The following is a 17,225-nucleotide window of genomic DNA, read 5'->3' as shown; positions in this document are numbered from 1 at the left end:
TTGTTTGACACGAAGAACAAAGTTCATTTTCAACGAATCGAACCTAATTCTATCATTGTGTTCTGAGGATATTGTCCCCCACGAAGTTCTTCTTTCTTCCCTAGTTTTATATCTCAAACACTATCAATACTTAGTGTAGATTTTAGGATCTACAGTAAGCACTATAGAAGCCATGGTGAACCTGAAAATGTAGGACCATTATTCATAAATCACAACATGACGCTGCTACTTTAACATTAACGCTATAACATTAACGCTGCTACTTTCTGGAATTACCAAAACATCAATTCATTCAAATCTATAACCAAAGCCTCAGGTGCTCCAACGCCAAACAAAGACGCACGAATCACCAAACCCTTACTACATCTTCTTTTCTTCTCTGCACAACAAAAACCACCCAATTACACAAAATTGAACAGATTCTTACATTATAAAAAAGGAATCAACTTTGTGAAAACAAGTGACATGAATCACTAAAATCCATAGAAATCACAAAAGCAGGACTCACACAACCATCATAAGTCTAAACTTCAAACACAAATTAAGGACTAGCTAATCCAAGTACTCATAAACACAAAAGGATAGATATGTGACAATAAAACGCAATGGAGAGAATGATTACTCGTAGGTGGTGGTGGTGGGAAGAGGGGTAATGAGAACCTTTCATCTTGGCATCCACGCCGGTGATCTCGCAGCAGTCACATCTCAAACCGGACGGCGTCGTCTGGAACTCCGGGCAAGTCGATGATTTGCTTCGTCGAAGAGAGCCACCGACGATTTGCTTCGTCGTCGAGGAGAGCAACAAACGGTTTTCTTTGTGACTTGAAACTGTTTTTTTTTTCTCTCAACGCGAAGCGTGTTTCTAAGAGGCGTATCTTGTGTCCCTTAATTAAGATACATTGCTTAAGTTAATTGTTTTTTTTTTTTTAAGTCTTAAATACTTTAAAAATCAACTTAAGATCCCCGATAATGATGGCCTTGGTTTAGTGGATGAGACTTTATAGGGTATGATACTATGATGTCACTTGGAAAAGTCAAGAGAGAGAAGCTCAATACTGGGAGGGTTAATGGTGTTTCCAATTAAAATAGTCTATTCCACCTTTTGAGATCTAATTATTGGAGTTAATGGGGACTACTGTTTTATACACGATCTTCTCCTGATTCCTCACCGATTATACTATATGCGTCTAGGTTCACTGAATTAATCTTATTAAGTTTGAAAGTAAAGTTGATTTGCTAAGGCTTATGTTTACACGTCCCTGCCTATGTAAAACTAGTAAAAGTGTTAACTATATGATTCGAATCGCTAATAAACAATTCTAAAAAACAGAAACTACTAACAAACACTTCAAATTCCGCAATGTACAATTTCTACTGTGGGGATGTCACATTTTCTTAATATAGGTTATGATGCATTTAATATTGTTTCATAAAGATAGCGGAATTGAATTGACTTCATAATATATCAACGAGTTCTGACTTTTGACTACGACCCTAAAAACAAAAACAATAATAAGTTGAAGATAGTAGTTTTAGTAGTCCAATGAGTTGGGTTCATGGGTGTTATGGACTCCAAAGCCCATGTTATTGCGTGAAACCATTTAGTGGACTAGAGGGATGCGAACTAATGGGCATCTAGTCCGAAACTAAAACTAACCACAACAGCCCTATAATTAGTAGATTTGAGCAATTTTGTCATTTTTAGTTTTTACATTTTAGAGGGCTTTGAGAGTCAGTACAGATTCTTTCTCTCCCAAAGGATCTACGTCGAATGTCACGTCATTAATTCGGTCGACGTCGTGCCGACACTTGTTCCGCTCTACAAAACGCAGCACGTCATTTATTTAGTCACCGTACTGGTTTATTTTCGTTTTTGGCCCGTTGAACAAAAGTGGGCTTTGGTACGTCCTCTGTTCAAGGCCCTGGGAACACGACGACATACGGCGCTAACCCTAGATTCATCCTTCGTTGCTCTGAGTTCGAGTTCGATTTCGGCGGCGATGATGGCGATCAATTGTTCTCTATCTTCCCGTAACGGATAGCGACTTTATTCACATTAATGTCGACAACCACTAAGAGCCGTTCAATGAGTCATTTCCATGTCCGAAGTCTATAATCTCCGCTATAAATAGGTTAGTATTCCCCCTGGAGATCTTGCTTTCTTCCTCTCTCTCTGCTACTCATCTCTCTCAATGGCCAACTCTAGGGTGTTTTTTTTCTGATTCGAAGTCCGGGAGGTGTTCATCGGTTGTGGAGGCTAGGCTGCTGAGATACTGGGAGGCTGATCCAGTATTTGAAGTACGCTGATCCATCGTTTCAATTTGCAGGCTATGCTTATCCAAAGGTCAATCAACGTGTACCGTTTTAACACCTTCAATGAAGGCTCGGTTTATGAGTAAGTGTTTTTGATATCGCCAGAAGCAATCCGAACTTCAAGTTTGGTGATGCGCCTGTCTCTATTAGGTTCACGGAACATACCGTCTTCGTTGGGCTTGCGGAAACGAGAGAGCCGATCCCATGGAAAGGTTTTGCTTTTGCAATTACAACCACCTCATGTTATTTGCCAAGACCAACACTAGTTTTCCAGGTTTGAATTGTTTACCATACTTTACAACGGCTCCATATAATGATTATAAATTTCACCGCCAAGTAGCCTTAATAGTTGTTTGGTTAGCAGACTTCGTTGGTGATGTCAGGGGCATTAAAACGATTTACAACGAAGAGATCCAGAGTACTCTACGTCTCATGACAATCACAAGGAGGTAGATGACAACTTTGCATGTTTTTTAACTACCCCGTTACACACATTTGCGACTTGCACGTTTGTTCAAGGATGAAAAACATGGTTTTTGGCCTCTGCAGGCACTTGACTGTCTGCCTGAGTGTATTTGACGGGATTGCTGTGCAGAAGGACAACTAAAGGCGCTACTCTGATGTAGAACTAAAGATGGTTGTTGCAACAAATATATTTGAAGGTAAGAACGAACTCTCTGTTAAACTTTGTACACTAAGGTCTTGGGGTTAACTTGTGGTCGTGTTAAATACATTAGTGAACAAGTTTTTATAAAAGGTCTACCATAATTTTGAGGAAGCTGCTGATTCACTTTAAGTTGCTATATCTTGACGCCTGACCACATTTAAAATCGGCACAATCATCAGACTCATAACCTCTTTGATTGCAAGCAGGTTGTTCATCAACGCTTCTTCTGGTACTCATTCAGATCCATAGAACTTTCAGGTCAGAGATAAAGACAGAGAGACACCATTGGCTGGCCGAGTATCATGAGTGGAAAAAAGAGAGGCTCAACAGATACCAATGAAGTAAGGTAACTGAATAAGACATGAATGTTCTTATTTTTGGTTTACTGATTTCAGGAACTTATGATCTTGATTCCTGGAACTAGATGGTTTCTTTTGTTTTCTTGCAAACCGATATTGTAATATATTCTAGAGAACCACATCTAATGCACCCCGAATCAGCAGCAGAAACAAATCAAGAAGGTTTGGCTTATGGGTTTACGATTAAACGAGATGGGCTTGAAGTATATTGCAAATGTGTTTATGAACATATTTCAGCCCAAAGAAAGAAAGGAACAACAAGAAATTATAAGTGATGGTCATATAATATATCAATCTGACGGTAATTCAGAGACCGTCGATCATGTAGAAGCACGAGACCAGCCGAAGAGTTTTAGGACTACAATCCTTCAATTTCGGTCAAGTCAAGACATTTATGATTTTGGTCAATTCAAAGTCTTTGATCAAGTCTTCCTAGTTTTTATAAGTTGCCAATTTCTATGTTTGGCTAGTCTTTTTGTATGCGTTGACTATTATATAAAGACCATTTGATCAATGAAATAAAATAAGATTTAAGTGATTATTTTTGGAACCTTGAGATGGATTCTCACTTCTCGTTTTTTGGTGTGGTTAGCTCCAAGTAACACCTCTTTCCCGTTGGACTTGTGCGTTATATCAAGCAACGGATCAAGACTGCTTCTTTGTTGGACCGGTGCGTCGCATCCGGCAACAAATTGGCTTCGGGAATATCAGCAGCCTTCCGCATCTGCTGTGCGACCCTTCGATCCACCATTTCTTCCTTTGTTGGACTTGTGCGTCATATCAAACAACAATCGAAGCTCGGTAGTATCAAGAGATTCTCCGCCCCTCTTGTGTCACCATTCAATCCACCAGTTCTCTCTTTTGGCGAGTTCATATCCCTTAAGTCCGATTGAGTGATCTTTCCCTAATCTAGGACGTATCAAGTGGTATCAGAGCCACTCAACCGGTACTTGTGTGTTCATTTTTCTCATCTTTCCATCTTCTTCATCCATCTTCTACCTTTCATCTTCTTTTCTTTTAAAAATATATATATATATATTCTACGGAAAGCCAAGAGATCATCCCATCTGAAGCTAAAGAAAGACAGATTTGAGGGCAAATCTTTTTAAAGGAGGAGGGAATGATGCACCCCGAATCAGCAGCAGAAACAAATCAAGAAGGTTTGGCTTATGGGTTTGCGATTAAACGAGATGGGCTTGAAGTATATTGCAAATGTGTTTATGAACAAGTTTCAGCCCAAAGAAAGAAAGGACCAACAAGAAATTATAAGTGATGGTCATATAATATATCAATTTGACGGTAATTCAGAGACCGTCGATCATGTGGAAGCACGAGACCAGCCGAAGAGTTTTAGGACTACAATCCTTCAATTTCGGTCAAGTCAAGACATTTATGATTTTGGTCAATTCAAAGTCTTTGGTCAAGTCTTCCTAGTTTTTATAAGTTGCCAATTTCTATGTTTGGCTAGTCTTTTTGTATGCCTTGCCTATTATATAAAGGTCATTTGATCAATGAAATAAAATAAGATTTAAGTGATTATTTTTGGAACCTTGAGATGGATTCTCACTTCTCGTTTCTTGGTGTGGTTAGCTCCAAGTAACACTTCTTTCCCGTTGGACTTGTGCATTATATCAAGCAACGGATCGAGACTGCTTATTTGTTGGACCGGTGTGTCGCATCCGGCAACAAATTGGCTTCGGGAATATTAGCAGCCTTCCGCATCTGCTGTGCGACCCTTCGATCCATCATTTCTTCCTTTGTTGGACTTGTGCGTCATATCAAACAACAATCGAAGCTCGGTAGTATCAAGAGACTCTCCGCCCCTCTTGTGTCACCATTCAATCCACCAGTTCTCCCTTTTGGCGAGTTCATATCCCTTAAGTACGATTGAGTGATATTTCCCTAATTTAGGGTGTATCAACATCGTTACATGCTCATTAAAATATATATACGAACAGACGGACGAGAATGAAAGTGCTTCAAATCATAGTCTTCACCAAAACTTGGGATTAAAACTAAAGTGGCTGATGGAATTTAAGAGAAAACAGAGTAATGAGACACACCAAATATAACACTCAAATGATTTCTTTGGACACAAGTAACTGGTATGTGTTGGGAAATTTTAGTGATGTTTGATCCTTCGATGTAAAAACAAAAAGATGCACATTTAGGGGTTTTGGGTGATCCACTTTCTCTTATTCTCAAACAAAAAGATATTGGATTCTTATTAATTTGCAAATCACTTTTGAAAATAAAGCAAGTATTAAATTAATTGAATTTGGTAAAAAAACAATAGTCTAGTGATACCGAACCGGACGTAAACCGGTTCCGACAGAAGCAGAGACAGGGGAGCGTGAGTAAAATTGGAGTTATTTCGATAATAGGGTTCACATAAATCACTTTACTCTTCTTTCTATCCCAAACTTTTTAACAGACGGAGAGAAGCTCCATCTCTCTCTTCTCTCTTCTCTCTCCGTTGTCCAAATCGAGCTGTCTTCACTTCCAGTGTCCGATCGAGGAAGAGAAACTAGAATCTTCACCATAAATGCTTCTTCTTTCTAGGGTTACTTATCAATCTCCTAATTCTAGGTATCTTCTTTCTCTTATAGCCTTTTCTCAGTTATAATTCAGCAAAAGATAAAAAAAGTTATCTCGAAAGTTTGGTGCTTTCCTTTCCCAGAATCGTTTCCGTGTAACACGGGTTTGCGTTCGTATACATAGTTAGCTGGTTTTTAAGAACTTAGATCTTACTGTTAGTCACATTTGTAATCCCCAGTGTTCGATAGATCTAATTTGACTCGAGCAGTGTTTGTCTTTTCTTATTGATTTCTCCTTTGTTCCCCCTCTTAAGATTTTTCGAATTTTTTTTTTGGACCACTCGATTTCACCCTGTAAGATCCACTCTCACCTTTCGTTTTCACGATTTGACGACTTGCCCACATAGAAATAGTTTTCCTTTTTTTTTTTAATTTATTCACTACTCCAAATAGTTCATTTTTATTCAAAACTGTAATTAAAAGATTGTTCTTTGTTTTTGTTTTTTTTTTATGTATAGATTAATTTGATAACAACATCAAAGCAGTAATGGAGAAAGCATCTTCACAAGAGTGTCCCTATCCAGGATGCTTCTTCTGCGTGATGAAAGAAGGAAACCCAAACAAACGAAGATCATGCATCCTCAAGTTCTTCCGCGACCTCCCTTCCCAAGACGACGACGGCCAAGTCCTCCCCATCAGCGGCCTCTGGAACACAGCCATGGCCCACCCCAACGACCCCGAGTTCATCGACCTCGGCATCTTCGAGTGCATGTCCGCCCTCATCTGGAAAGGCCTCAAAAACCGCCGCTGGCTCTCTCACGACCAGAACATCTACATCCCTTACTACGCCGCCCACATCATCGGCTCCTACACCATGAACATGGAGGAGTTCGCTGAGCGGGCCGTGGAGGCGGGAGTTATCCCGCCTCTCGTCGAGCTCCTCAGAGGCAGGCTCACCTGGGTGGAGCAGAGAGTGGCGGTCCGCGCTCTAGGGCATTTGGCTACTTACCCGAGCACGTTCTCCTCCGTGGCGAGCCACGGAGAGATACTCGAGTTGGCTATACAGCTTGGGATGAGCTCGCTGGAGATTGTTTACTCTCATTTTTACCAGTTCCCGGATAGGAGGTTGAGTTACCATTGCGATCTGCTGACACGTGGCATGGGAGGCGTTGAGATGGAGTCGAGAAAGGCCGAGGAGTGGGCTTCCCAGCTGCAGTGTTGGTCTCTTCAGCTTATCAACTGTTTCGCGTTTAAATCTGAGTTTCTTCCCGCTTTGTGCAAGCCTGAGTTTCTTGTGAGTCTTCCCGTTATGTGGGGAGGTCTCGTGAACGAGAACTCCCCCGCTGGGATTGGTCTGCTTAGGACGATCTGTCAGCATAAGCTCGGCCGCGGACCTGTGTCCTCCTGTTCTGGAATGATGGAGGCGTTGTGCAATATCGCTCGCTCTTCTGATGATTGGCAGTACATGGCGATCGAGTGTCTCCTCTGGCTGCTCCAAGATCCGAACACTTCTCACAAAGTGGTTGATAAAGCCGTGCCTACGCTCGTGGATTTAGCAGAGATCACAAACTTGGGAGACCACAAGAAGCTAGGAGACTCCATTGTCAGCGTTCTTCAAGAATGCGACTCCGTGGGGAGCCGCTCGAGGGAGTTGATAGAAGAGACGGTGAACGTTAGGCAGAGACTCAAGTGGGAGAAAAGTATGCCTAAAGAGGATCTCCACATCAAACAAGCGGCAGCTCTGGTGGTCAAACTCGAAGGGAACTCTCTCTTTTCGTCGGGAGATATCGCAGGCGCGGCGGAGAAGTACTCTGAAGCGTTGTCTCTATGTCCGATGAGGTCGAAGAAGGAGAGAGTCGTGCTGTACAGCAATCGAGCGCAGTGTCATCTCCTGCTTCAACAGCCTCTGGTTGCTATAAGCGACGCCACGCGCGCGCTTTCTTTGCACAACCCTGTGAACAGGCACGCGAAGAGTCTTTGGAGGAGAGCTCAGGCTTACGATATGTTGGGATTAGCTAAAGAGAGTTTGTTAGACGCGATTCTGTTTATTAATGAGTGTTCTCAGTCGAATGATCCGGATCTGTCCATGAGGCAGAACAAGGTTCCTGATTACGCGGAGAGGCTGGTGAAGAAGCAGATGAGAGCTGCTTGGTTGTTTAAAGAGGCGGCGTTGAAGCATGGAGGTGTGCATAGGAAAGGGGAAGAGAGGGAAGTGTATGGGAATGAAAGCGATGATTCGGAGTGGGAAACTGCGAGTGAGAGTGATATTGGAGATGATGGGAGGGATCATATGGGACTTGATGATGAGGAGGAGGAAGAAGAAGTTGAAGGACATGGAGAGAAGTGGAAGAACCGGGAGAAATCTAGTGATAAAACTGAGAAAACTTCTTCAAAAGGTAAATTATCTGCCTGTTTAGTTGCATGATTATGATTATTAAGACATTGTCTGATTTTCAATTTAGTTAATAGTTTTTTTTCGGTGCCTACATCTGTGGGTTTATTCAGGTATGAGACATGGATATAGCATAAAGCTAGCAGAAGAGGATATGTGAAGAAGACCTGAAACAATGGGTTACACAACAAGGTCCTTGAAAGAAGTTGAGAAGAAAAAAATTGTTTTGTTTTCCCAGTGATTTTATTTATTTTTGCCTTGGTGTGTGTATGTGTAACTAAGGATTATTCAAGAGGATGTCAGTTTCAATTTGTATAAATTACATTCTCTCGTCTTAAGTTATGGTTTTATGGGTTTTTTTAAATTTGGAGATTGTAGATTTCTTTGTCAATGACTGGGAGAGATTTTAGATGAAAAAGCATTTCTTGTTTAATGAAAGATCTAGCATTCAATCCATGGTGGATGACACGAGAGTTAAAATTTGATTGGAGGAAATAAGATATGTACCAAAGCACTATTCATTTTTTTTACTTTAGGGTTGAGATAATCTTCCAGACTTCTTGTGTCTTTTTCACTAATAGCAGTGATATTTCTTTATAGACGATTGCACACAGTTTATAATGCTGTCCTTTGGATATCAACAGGGGTTGTGTACTGTCCCTTTCATATTTGTGAAAACGAGTGTTGGATATGAAAACATATTTCAAATTACAGTATTTTTGCACATTTTCTTATGTAAGAACCAAAGTCTTTCTTTGTATTACTATCATTGATCATGGGATTTGTGGCTCATACCTTTTTTTTGTAGTTTTATATTTTGAGTCAAATTCCATACTCAACATTGTTATTATGAGGTAATAACATTGTTACCTATTATGAGTCAAATTCCATACTCATTTGTACACACAAGTAATTGACTAGTGTCTCGTATAACATCTGCTCTATTAAAATAGAGTCCGAAATTTATCTATCATTAATGTTGTCATTTAAGTTTTGGACTGTTTCAAGTTTGTTAGAAAACTGCTTAATTTATGGACCATTTCAAGATTGTTACAATCTAATTATTATATAACACACTGCTATTACAAATGGAACCGGACAACTTCCATTAAACCAACATTTAAATCTATTAAAAGTAAACCAATATATTGACACGATTTAATTTAATTCTGGATGTACTCTATTATAAGTATAACAAACGAATTACGTTCTATGTAATCTATTAATGTAGACCGACTGTATATATACAATTATATTATCGATACAATAACTTTGATTTGGACCTCTTTTACTAAAGATGATACTTGCTCTAAGTTGATTTATAAGTTTCTCATCGACATAATATCATCACACAAAGAATATGTATGTGTTTGGTTCCTCTTTTCTTAAGTAGATAGATTAGATACGATCTCTTTTTACACCTTATTTTCGTGCAATATGTTAATTTGCTCTAACTTGATTGAATCTTTGTTATACTTAGAGATACCTGCCATTATGAACACACGTATGTCATTAAATAAACTTCAATCACATATAAACTTCAATCACATAATTTCATAAGTGCCAAACTTAAGAATATAACTTTTGCAAAATTTCTTTTTTTGAAATACAGAATAAGTTAGAAATTACATGTACTTTTAATTATTTCAAATTCTTATATCTAATCTATTAATTTAGGATCCTATTTTATCTACTATTAACAAGTTATAGTAGAACCACTTAAAGAATTAGGTAATATAACATATTTGATTATTTACATTAATAATAAACCAACTATAAATTTGATTTTTTTAATTATAACAAAATCTATTGAGAAAGAATCTAACAAAATATTACTAAAAATTTTAAATATTTTTATACAATAACATATTAATTAATTTTGTAATTAGTAATATAATATTGTTATAAATCAGTGTTAACAAAACTTTTATTATAAAACAAGAAAATAAAAATTATATATTATTCTTTATAAATTCTATAATTATATTCTGTGTTATATAAAAATATAAGTGCTATATGAATTAAATATGAAAAAATTCTATTAAATAGGTAAATTAACAAAAACAATTTAAAAAATCATCTAAATAAATTATCACTCATCATTAAAGTGGGTTAAAATTTGTAAAATATATAAACTTTTTATACAAAAATAAATTTATTAAAATATGTTAAACTTTTATATCTACAATTATATATTATCTTTTTATTTATTTTGAAACTCTCAACAATATATTGTTTAAAATGTTTATATATAAATATAATAGTATATAATAACCTTTAGTTCATATACTATTTAAAAAATATGTTATTAGAAAACTATTAAATTTTAATAATTCATTTAAAATATTAACGACGAATCAAATTTTAATTATATTTTTTATTTTAATTATAAAGAAATATGTTGAGAAAAAAATAGAAAATATTACCAAAATTCAAATATTTTTTATAAGATAGTGTAGCAACGTAGTAACAAAAACAAATTCAAAATTCATGTAATCTTCCAAACTGAAAAATAGTTGTGTAATTTTTTAAAGTTTTCTTGACAAACTATAAAATTTTGAAAATAAATATTCAAACACAAAATGATATATTTCAAATTTTACAAAAGATAATATCATAGATAATAAAGAATAATTTTTTGAAATGCACCAAGAAAAAACAAACTATATATGTTGTAAAAATTAAAGCAATCTAATATTTTGAAATCTTAATTAAAAATAAAAAGAAAACTCAATATCATAACATCCAAAATATCATATATCAATAAAATTTACTAAAATAATGTGTTATATGCTACTATATATAAATCTACTAAAATAATAGGGATATATTATTTAAACAAAACAGTGTTTTCCTTATAAATCCTGCTAAATACTAAAATAATATATGTTAAATTACATTTTTTAAACACAACATGTAAATATAAATTATCTTAAACATATTTTTTTCTATAATATAAATAAATAAAATTTTAAAATGTATTATAGAAAAATGTATAAATTAAAGAAAAAAACGTATTTTAAAGGAGATTATCCATTTGATTATTTTATATTGTTATTTTATTGGACCTAACTCGAAAATATATTAGTAAATAAAAATGTAAAATGTATGAAACAAGTAACTATATGTTAATAATGTCGAATAAAAATATAAAATAAAATTATGAGTTACACAATATATAATAATAAAATAAAATTTGTATATTTAAAACATTTGTAATAATATCAAATATATTTATAAAATAAAAAATTATTCGCACGGACGTGCAGGTTAAAATCTAGTTGTTATTATTCAAATTTAATCGTGTTGACTCTATTTCAAAACAACTTTGGGCTATTGGATGGTGTCCACGCGAAATCTAATATGTTAGTGTCTTCAAAATGGCATTTTGCATTAAATATTATTGTAAGTGGATACAGAAAATTCTATATGGGGATGAGGTGATCAAATTATCTCCCAAAACTATGGGCAAGAGTCATTTATTATTATTTCGACCCTTGGTCCTTACTCCTTAGTGATGCTCAAGAGTTTAGTTTATTAAATAAAATCGTCACTAACATAATAATTCGAATATAATATTGATTAGAAAGTGGAAACTAGTGTAGAGTTTCCTCAAACATTCTCCATACATAAATACTGATGATTTGGCCCATGCACATATTCATAACACTCACCTTCATTCCTCTAAAATCTTCTCTACTTATTATTCTCTTGTAGAAGAAATAAGATTCTTGATTTGACTGGAAAGTTTCAAGAAATGGGTGTCGTGAGGAACCTTTGTTCTCTTAAATTTGAAGTAAAAATCGTGGAAGCGAGAAACGTAGAGCTCAAGTCATCACCAAGCTCTCTCTTCATTAGATTCTATCTCCATGCAGGAAGTAACCGTAAGGTTGAACTAAACACTACAGAGATCTGTTCAAGACCAGACAACGATGTCACGATATGGAACCAATCATTCGGTTTGGAGTGCCAAGGGGACGAAACCGCCATCGAGGAACTGAAGCAAGAAAGCGTCCTTTTCGAGCTGCGAAGAAGGAAAACGACATCGTTTATGGGTAAATGGTCGAGATCAGAGTTGGTGGGTAGAGGAGAGGTTTCTTGGAAATCGGTTATGGAGTCGGATGGGATGGAAATAGAGAGATTTGTAGTGATGGGTGAGAAGAAAGATGGAGAAGATTGTAATAAGCCTCTTATGTTGAAGATAGGTTTGAAACTTCAAGCTTCAAAGTTGGTGAACACTAAGAGAGTTGAAGATCTTTGTGGGTGTAAAGATTGTAAGACATGTGATTGCTTAGATTATGAAGCTTTTGTTGTGGCATGTGCGTTAGATGGTATCTAGTTTGTAATAAATAAGATCTAATTCAAACTAATTTGAATGAGTCGTTATAAATAATATTTTTATATGATTCAAGACCCGAATAAATTGTTGCAATAAAACTAAGGATCAGTTACCAAAAGATAATGACGAACACTTATCAATCATGTAGCTGTTTTATTAAAGACAATGAAACGATGATGTTGTTTTAAGAATGGTCATGACCGAGAAGGGCGAGAAGCATGTCCTTGTAGTCACCAGAAGTGTCATTAGCAATGGCTCGATCAAGAGGAACGCTGTTCCTGCGTAAGTATTCCTCTTTGATCCGCTCCATGTCGACTTCAGCTCGTGTAGTGACCACTCTAGTGAGTGCCCATTCGTCTGTACCCACCTTGTTGATGGCTCGACGTAGAACCTTCTCATAGTACTTCTCTGGATATGTCAAGCATTTGATCGTGGTTTTGAGTAGTTGAACATATTCATCTTCTGAATCTTCCTTTAAATACTTGTTAATGGAACTTCCAAACTTGTCCTTGAAGTGATTAAGGGTGGCCATGATCTGAGCTTTGCTCCTTGTTGTCAGGATTCTGATGAGATCTTCATCAGTGTAAGCCTTCTCAGTAATCTTCTTGTGAAGTGTCTTAGCTTCTGAAGAAGCCAGCTTCATGTTGACCTCATCAGCGTTTCCATCGTACCTAAAGGTGCTCACAAGAGGAACCAATAGCTGCATTTTTTTTTCCACAAGTGATTAAATTAAAGCAACAACACAACATTAGCAATTTCTCTTTTTTTTTTTTAATATTTTAACAACGAGTTAAGAGATGGAAGCTCAAGAATATATATGTGTTTTATGAATACCTTTCGGATATCTCCAGATGTGTGGTACGCAACATCCTCCTCAAGAGAGGTCTTGTAGCGAGCTTGGTATGCTTGCTTGGCTTTGAAAAACTCAAGAGCAGGTCTAGTACAGGCGATTTCAACAAGAACCCAGTTGTTTTTGGTGAACATCTTGGTAGATTCTTTGGCCAAATATGCATCTCTCTCTACTGGCTCAAGAGTCCACAACATCACAGCTCTCTGTTTTCAAACAAACCATTATAGTATACTCAGACCAAAACAAGACAGAGAAGATATAGAGATTTTTGTTTCCTTTGACAAACCTCAAAGTCACCGGATAGCTCTTTGTCTAATTCATTGAGAAGGTTTTTGTTGTAGTTAGCTGCATAAACAGCACGGATTAAGCTACGTTGCGCTGCGTTTCTATGTGCCAAGATTGATATGATCATCCCCTCGTTTGTTCCCCATCCTGCACCACATCCACACACGCAAAAAAAGTCAGGAATATCTCAACGGTGATGTTGAGAGACACTGTCGAAAATTAAACTTTAATTTTCGAAAGCCAATAACTCAATATCTTCATATATACTTATTTCATCGTCAGTTACAACTTACAAACTGGACGGAACTTTTGTTTTACACGCATTTTTGTATGTTTTTTCCAGGCATTTTTGTATTTTACTAATGTCTTTTTAAAAAAAAATGATTTCATCATCAGTAACAAAACACTTAAGTCTTCCATTCATTGTACTAAAAATTGTGATTTACATAAGCTTTGAATCGTTTGAAAAGAAAAAAAAGAGGTTACCCATAATCCATTTCTTACGAAACTTATATATATATATATACATATTATCAACCAAACTAGCTAGATCTGTAGATCATTAGACGTATAACAAAAGTAAACGACCAAACATTCAAACCCCTCATATAATAGGATAATGATTTGGAAATAGATATAGCTACTGAATGATATATAACCAAACAAAAAATATTAAAAAATATAGACTTCATGCATCAAGGTGAAGTCTAGTTTTAACTTTTAATGAAGAGAGATTGGAGGAAAACCTTTAAAGGCCTTGCGGAGCTGCTCGGAGTCTTCTTCGGGAAGAGGAACATTTGCAGGAATTTTGAGAGACGCCATCGTTCGACCACTGAATATTCTTTCCAGTTGTTTTTTTTGTTTTCACTGTTTAAATGAGACGGAGAAACTGGGGGACGAGGAACATGCACATCGTCTTAAATAATGAAATGATTTTTTAAAAAATATTAAAAAAATATTAGTAATTTAAGTAAATATGTAAATGTGAAACCTTTTTATTTATTACTACAGACTGTGTAATCCATGTGACAGAAAAAGTCAAAAATAAAATTGGCAAAAAAGGTATTATATCTTTGCCTTTTATCATTAGGTGGACCTTGTTCAAAAACTCGTCCGCGGAGCCGATTACTCGGCCGAGTATACGTGATGCGTAGGTGGAACGTGGCGACTTGGGCCAAATCGGATGCTTTCTACGCTGAGCCATGTACGAACGCTTAATACGTAGAAGCTGCCGTATTATTAATAAATTTACTTGGCCCAACTCGTGATTTCCTTCCTAATAACTCATGTTAGCAATCCAATCCTCAGCCAATCGTAAGTTCTCATATCTTTTCACACATAAAACAACATTCCTTTTTTTTCTACTTACATTTCTCATGTTTTTTTTTCTAAAACCCTAATAGCGAAAAGCAAACCCCTAAATCCCTACAATTTGGTCTTTTTATAAATTATGAATTTAAATATTGATGATGTAATATACATAAATATGTATTATACGTGTGTATATAGAGTATTATACATTAAAAATACAAAAATTCATCTCCGAGTACTCTCCGATTTTTCTCCGCGTTTTTAATAAATCGCTAGGCCCGTGTGCGCTGCACGCGTAGCGCCTAGCGAGTTTCCAAACAAGGGGTGGACGTGGACTGTACTAAAAGCATTTCTAATATGGAAATAAAATATTTATAGACTTTTTATTTTTAATAAAATAACTATTTATATTTAATATCCAGAGTGATGACTGAATATGCATTTGGCTTTCAAAGATAATAACAGAAGAATAATCTGAGCTGTGAAAAAATTCTCATATTTTGTTGACCAAACAAAATCATATGCTACATTCTTATTTGGTTTATAATTATTCAGTTTCAGAAAGATGAAAGAATGACAAGTCTTTGTGAGTATAGAGACTCTCACCCCAAATAACTCCCATGCAAAGGTTGTTTCATGATAAGATTAACGGTAGAAATCAAACAAAAGAAACTGAAAAACACTCATAAATCCTTCAACAGTACAAGATTGCATGCAAGATCAATCTTTTTTTTTTTTTTGAAACACTCATGCAAGACCAATCACAACTGTTTTATTTAACATAATAATATATAAGACTTTGCTCTCCCTTTCTCTCGCAAATATTGTTTTAACTTCAAGTATGGCATGTCCGATAAGAGCTAGAAGAATATCCTCATAGGCACCATGGGTGTCTTTGGCAATGGCTCGGTCAAGTGGGACACTGTTCCTGCGCAAGTATTCCTCTTTGATCCGTTCCATGTCGAACTCAGCTCGTGTGGTGACCACTCTAGTAAGTCCCCACTCGTCAGTTAATTCCCATTTTGTTGATGGCTTGACGAAGAACTTTCTCAAAATACTTCTCTGGATAAGTCAAGCATTTGATCACGGCTTTAAGTAGCTGAACATATTCGTTGTCGGAATCCTCTTTAAGGTATTTCGTAATGGAAGTTCCGAACTTATTTTTGAAGTGATTGAGTGTTGCACTGATTTGAGCTTTGCTTCTTGTTGTCAGGATTCTAATGAGATCTCCATCATTGTAATCCTTCGCCTCCATCTTCTCGTGAAGTATCTTAGCCTCAGACTTAGCAATCATCATGTTTACTTCATCTCCATCGTACCTAAAGGTACTCACAAGAGGAACCAAGAGCTGCATATAGACAACGGCATGCGTACAAATAATATGACATAGTATATGATTTAACTTTGTTATGAATTCACGTAAGAGTCTTCTTCTAGTAAACAAATGATATGTAATGATGCCTTATATTTGTTTTGTATTGATTTTGAGATGCAGGCTCATAAATTTTAACATACTTATATATAATACCTTTCGGACACCTCCAGATGTGTGGTAGGCGACATCTTCTTCAATAGATGTCTTGTAGCCAACTTGGTATGCTTGCTTGGCCCTGAAAAACTCAAGGGAAGATCTAGTACAAGCGATTTCAACTAGAACCCAATTGTCTTTGGTGAACATTTTTGTTGATTCCTTAGCCAAATACGCATCTTTCTCTGCTGGTTCAAGTGTCCACAACATCACAGCTCGCTGTATTTGATTTTCAAACAAAACATATAGAGTTTACAGATCTGTCGTACTATACTAAAAGAAAACAATATATACAGAATTTGGATCTTTAACGAACCTCGAAGTCACCAGATAGCTCTTTGTATAATTCCTTGAGCAGATCCTTATTGTAGTTAGCAGCATAAACAGCACGGATGAAACATCATGTTTAGATCTATTGGATTTGTATAAAAACTGAATTCTTAGTTATATTTCTTCAGAATTAAGAAATCGACATTGTTAAAGTTATATTTATGGGATTTAAAAACTTATTATAGGTAAAAACAAACTGATCAAGGCTTTATGTCATTCGTTTCTTGTTTAACTCCAAGACATAGCCGCAGGGGTAACGTGGTTGGTGCTCAGATAAACGTGAGTGGAGCAGTTGGTTTGTTTGGCAACCAAAT

General features: G+C 36.2%; 3 protein-coding genes, 1 long non-coding RNA gene and 1 pseudogene across 4 annotated transcripts; 2 read left to right on the top strand and 3 right to left on the bottom strand.

Annotated features, from left to right (window-relative positions):
• Positions 1-178: 178 nt before the first annotated feature.
• Positions 179-988, bottom strand: LOC106427042. Its single transcript, XR_001285434.3, has 2 exons — positions 623-988; positions 179-379 (listed from the first exon to the last, which is right to left on the bottom strand). It is a non-coding gene; the product is annotated as an uncharacterized LOC106427042 (long non-coding RNA).
• Positions 989-5,711: 4,723 nt separating this feature from the next.
• Positions 5,712-8,722, top strand: BNAC09G46430D. The gene is made up of 3 exons (XM_022712905.2): positions 5,712-5,928; positions 6,395-8,272; positions 8,382-8,722. Exons 2-3 carry the CDS (start codon positions 6,424-6,426, stop codon positions 8,426-8,428), a joined length of 1,896 nt encoding a protein of 631 aa, XP_022568626.1. The 5' UTR covers positions 5,712-5,928; positions 6,395-6,423; the 3' UTR covers positions 8,429-8,722.
• Positions 8,723-11,729: 3,007 nt separating this feature from the next.
• On the top strand, positions 11,730-12,674 carry BNAC09G46420D. The gene has a single exon (XM_013867775.3). The coding sequence runs from the start codon at positions 12,026-12,028 to the stop codon at positions 12,605-12,607; it is 582 nt and encodes a 193-aa protein (XP_013723229.1). The 5' UTR covers positions 11,730-12,025; the 3' UTR covers positions 12,608-12,674.
• On the bottom strand, positions 12,645-14,645 carry LOC106427043 (annexin D6). Its single transcript, XM_013867774.3, has 4 exons — positions 14,489-14,645; positions 13,744-13,889; positions 13,442-13,660; positions 12,645-13,307 (listed from the first exon to the last, which is right to left on the bottom strand). The coding sequence occupies exons 1-4, from the start codon at positions 14,562-14,564 to the stop codon at positions 12,792-12,794; spliced, it is 957 nt and encodes a 318-aa protein (XP_013723228.1). The 5' UTR covers positions 14,565-14,645; the 3' UTR covers positions 12,645-12,791.
• A 1,024-nt stretch (positions 14,646-15,669) lies between these two features.
• Positions 15,670-16,981, bottom strand: LOC106427038 (annotated as a pseudogene).
• Positions 16,982-17,225: the final 244 nt, after the last annotated feature.

The sequence above is a fragment of the Brassica napus genome, chromosome C9, assembly GCF_020379485.1.
Source record: "Brassica napus cultivar Da-Ae chromosome C9, Da-Ae, whole genome shotgun sequence".
Classification (NCBI taxonomy): Eukaryota; Viridiplantae; Streptophyta; class Magnoliopsida; order Brassicales; family Brassicaceae; genus Brassica; species Brassica napus.
This window is presented reverse-complemented; position numbering and strand designations above follow the sequence as displayed.

Excerpts from the sequence above, each read along its gene's own strand:
- BNAC09G46430D (XM_022712905.2), top strand. The coding sequence starts at position 6,424 with ATGGAGAAAGCATCTTCACAAGAGTGTCCCTATCCAGGATGCTTCTTC. Across the intron at positions 8,273-8,381 it reads TGAGAAAACTTCTTCAAAAG|GTATGAGACATGGATATAGC; the intron begins GTAAATTATCTG and ends GGGTTTATTCAG.
- BNAC09G46420D (XM_013867775.3), top strand. The coding sequence starts at position 12,026 with ATGGGTGTCGTGAGGAACCTTTGTTCTCTTAAATTTGAAGTAAAAATC.
- LOC106427043 (XM_013867774.3), bottom strand. The coding sequence starts at position 14,564 with ATGGCGTCTCTCAAAATTCCTGCAAATGTTCCTCTTCCCGAAGAAGAC. Across the intron at positions 13,890-14,488 it reads GCTCCGCAAGGCCTTTAAAG|GATGGGGAACAAACGAGGGG; the intron begins GTTTTCCTCCAA and ends GATGTGGTGCAG. Across the intron at positions 13,661-13,743 it reads AGCTATCCGGTGACTTTGAG|AGAGCTGTGATGTTGTGGAC; the intron begins GTTTGTCAAAGG and ends GTTTGAAAACAG.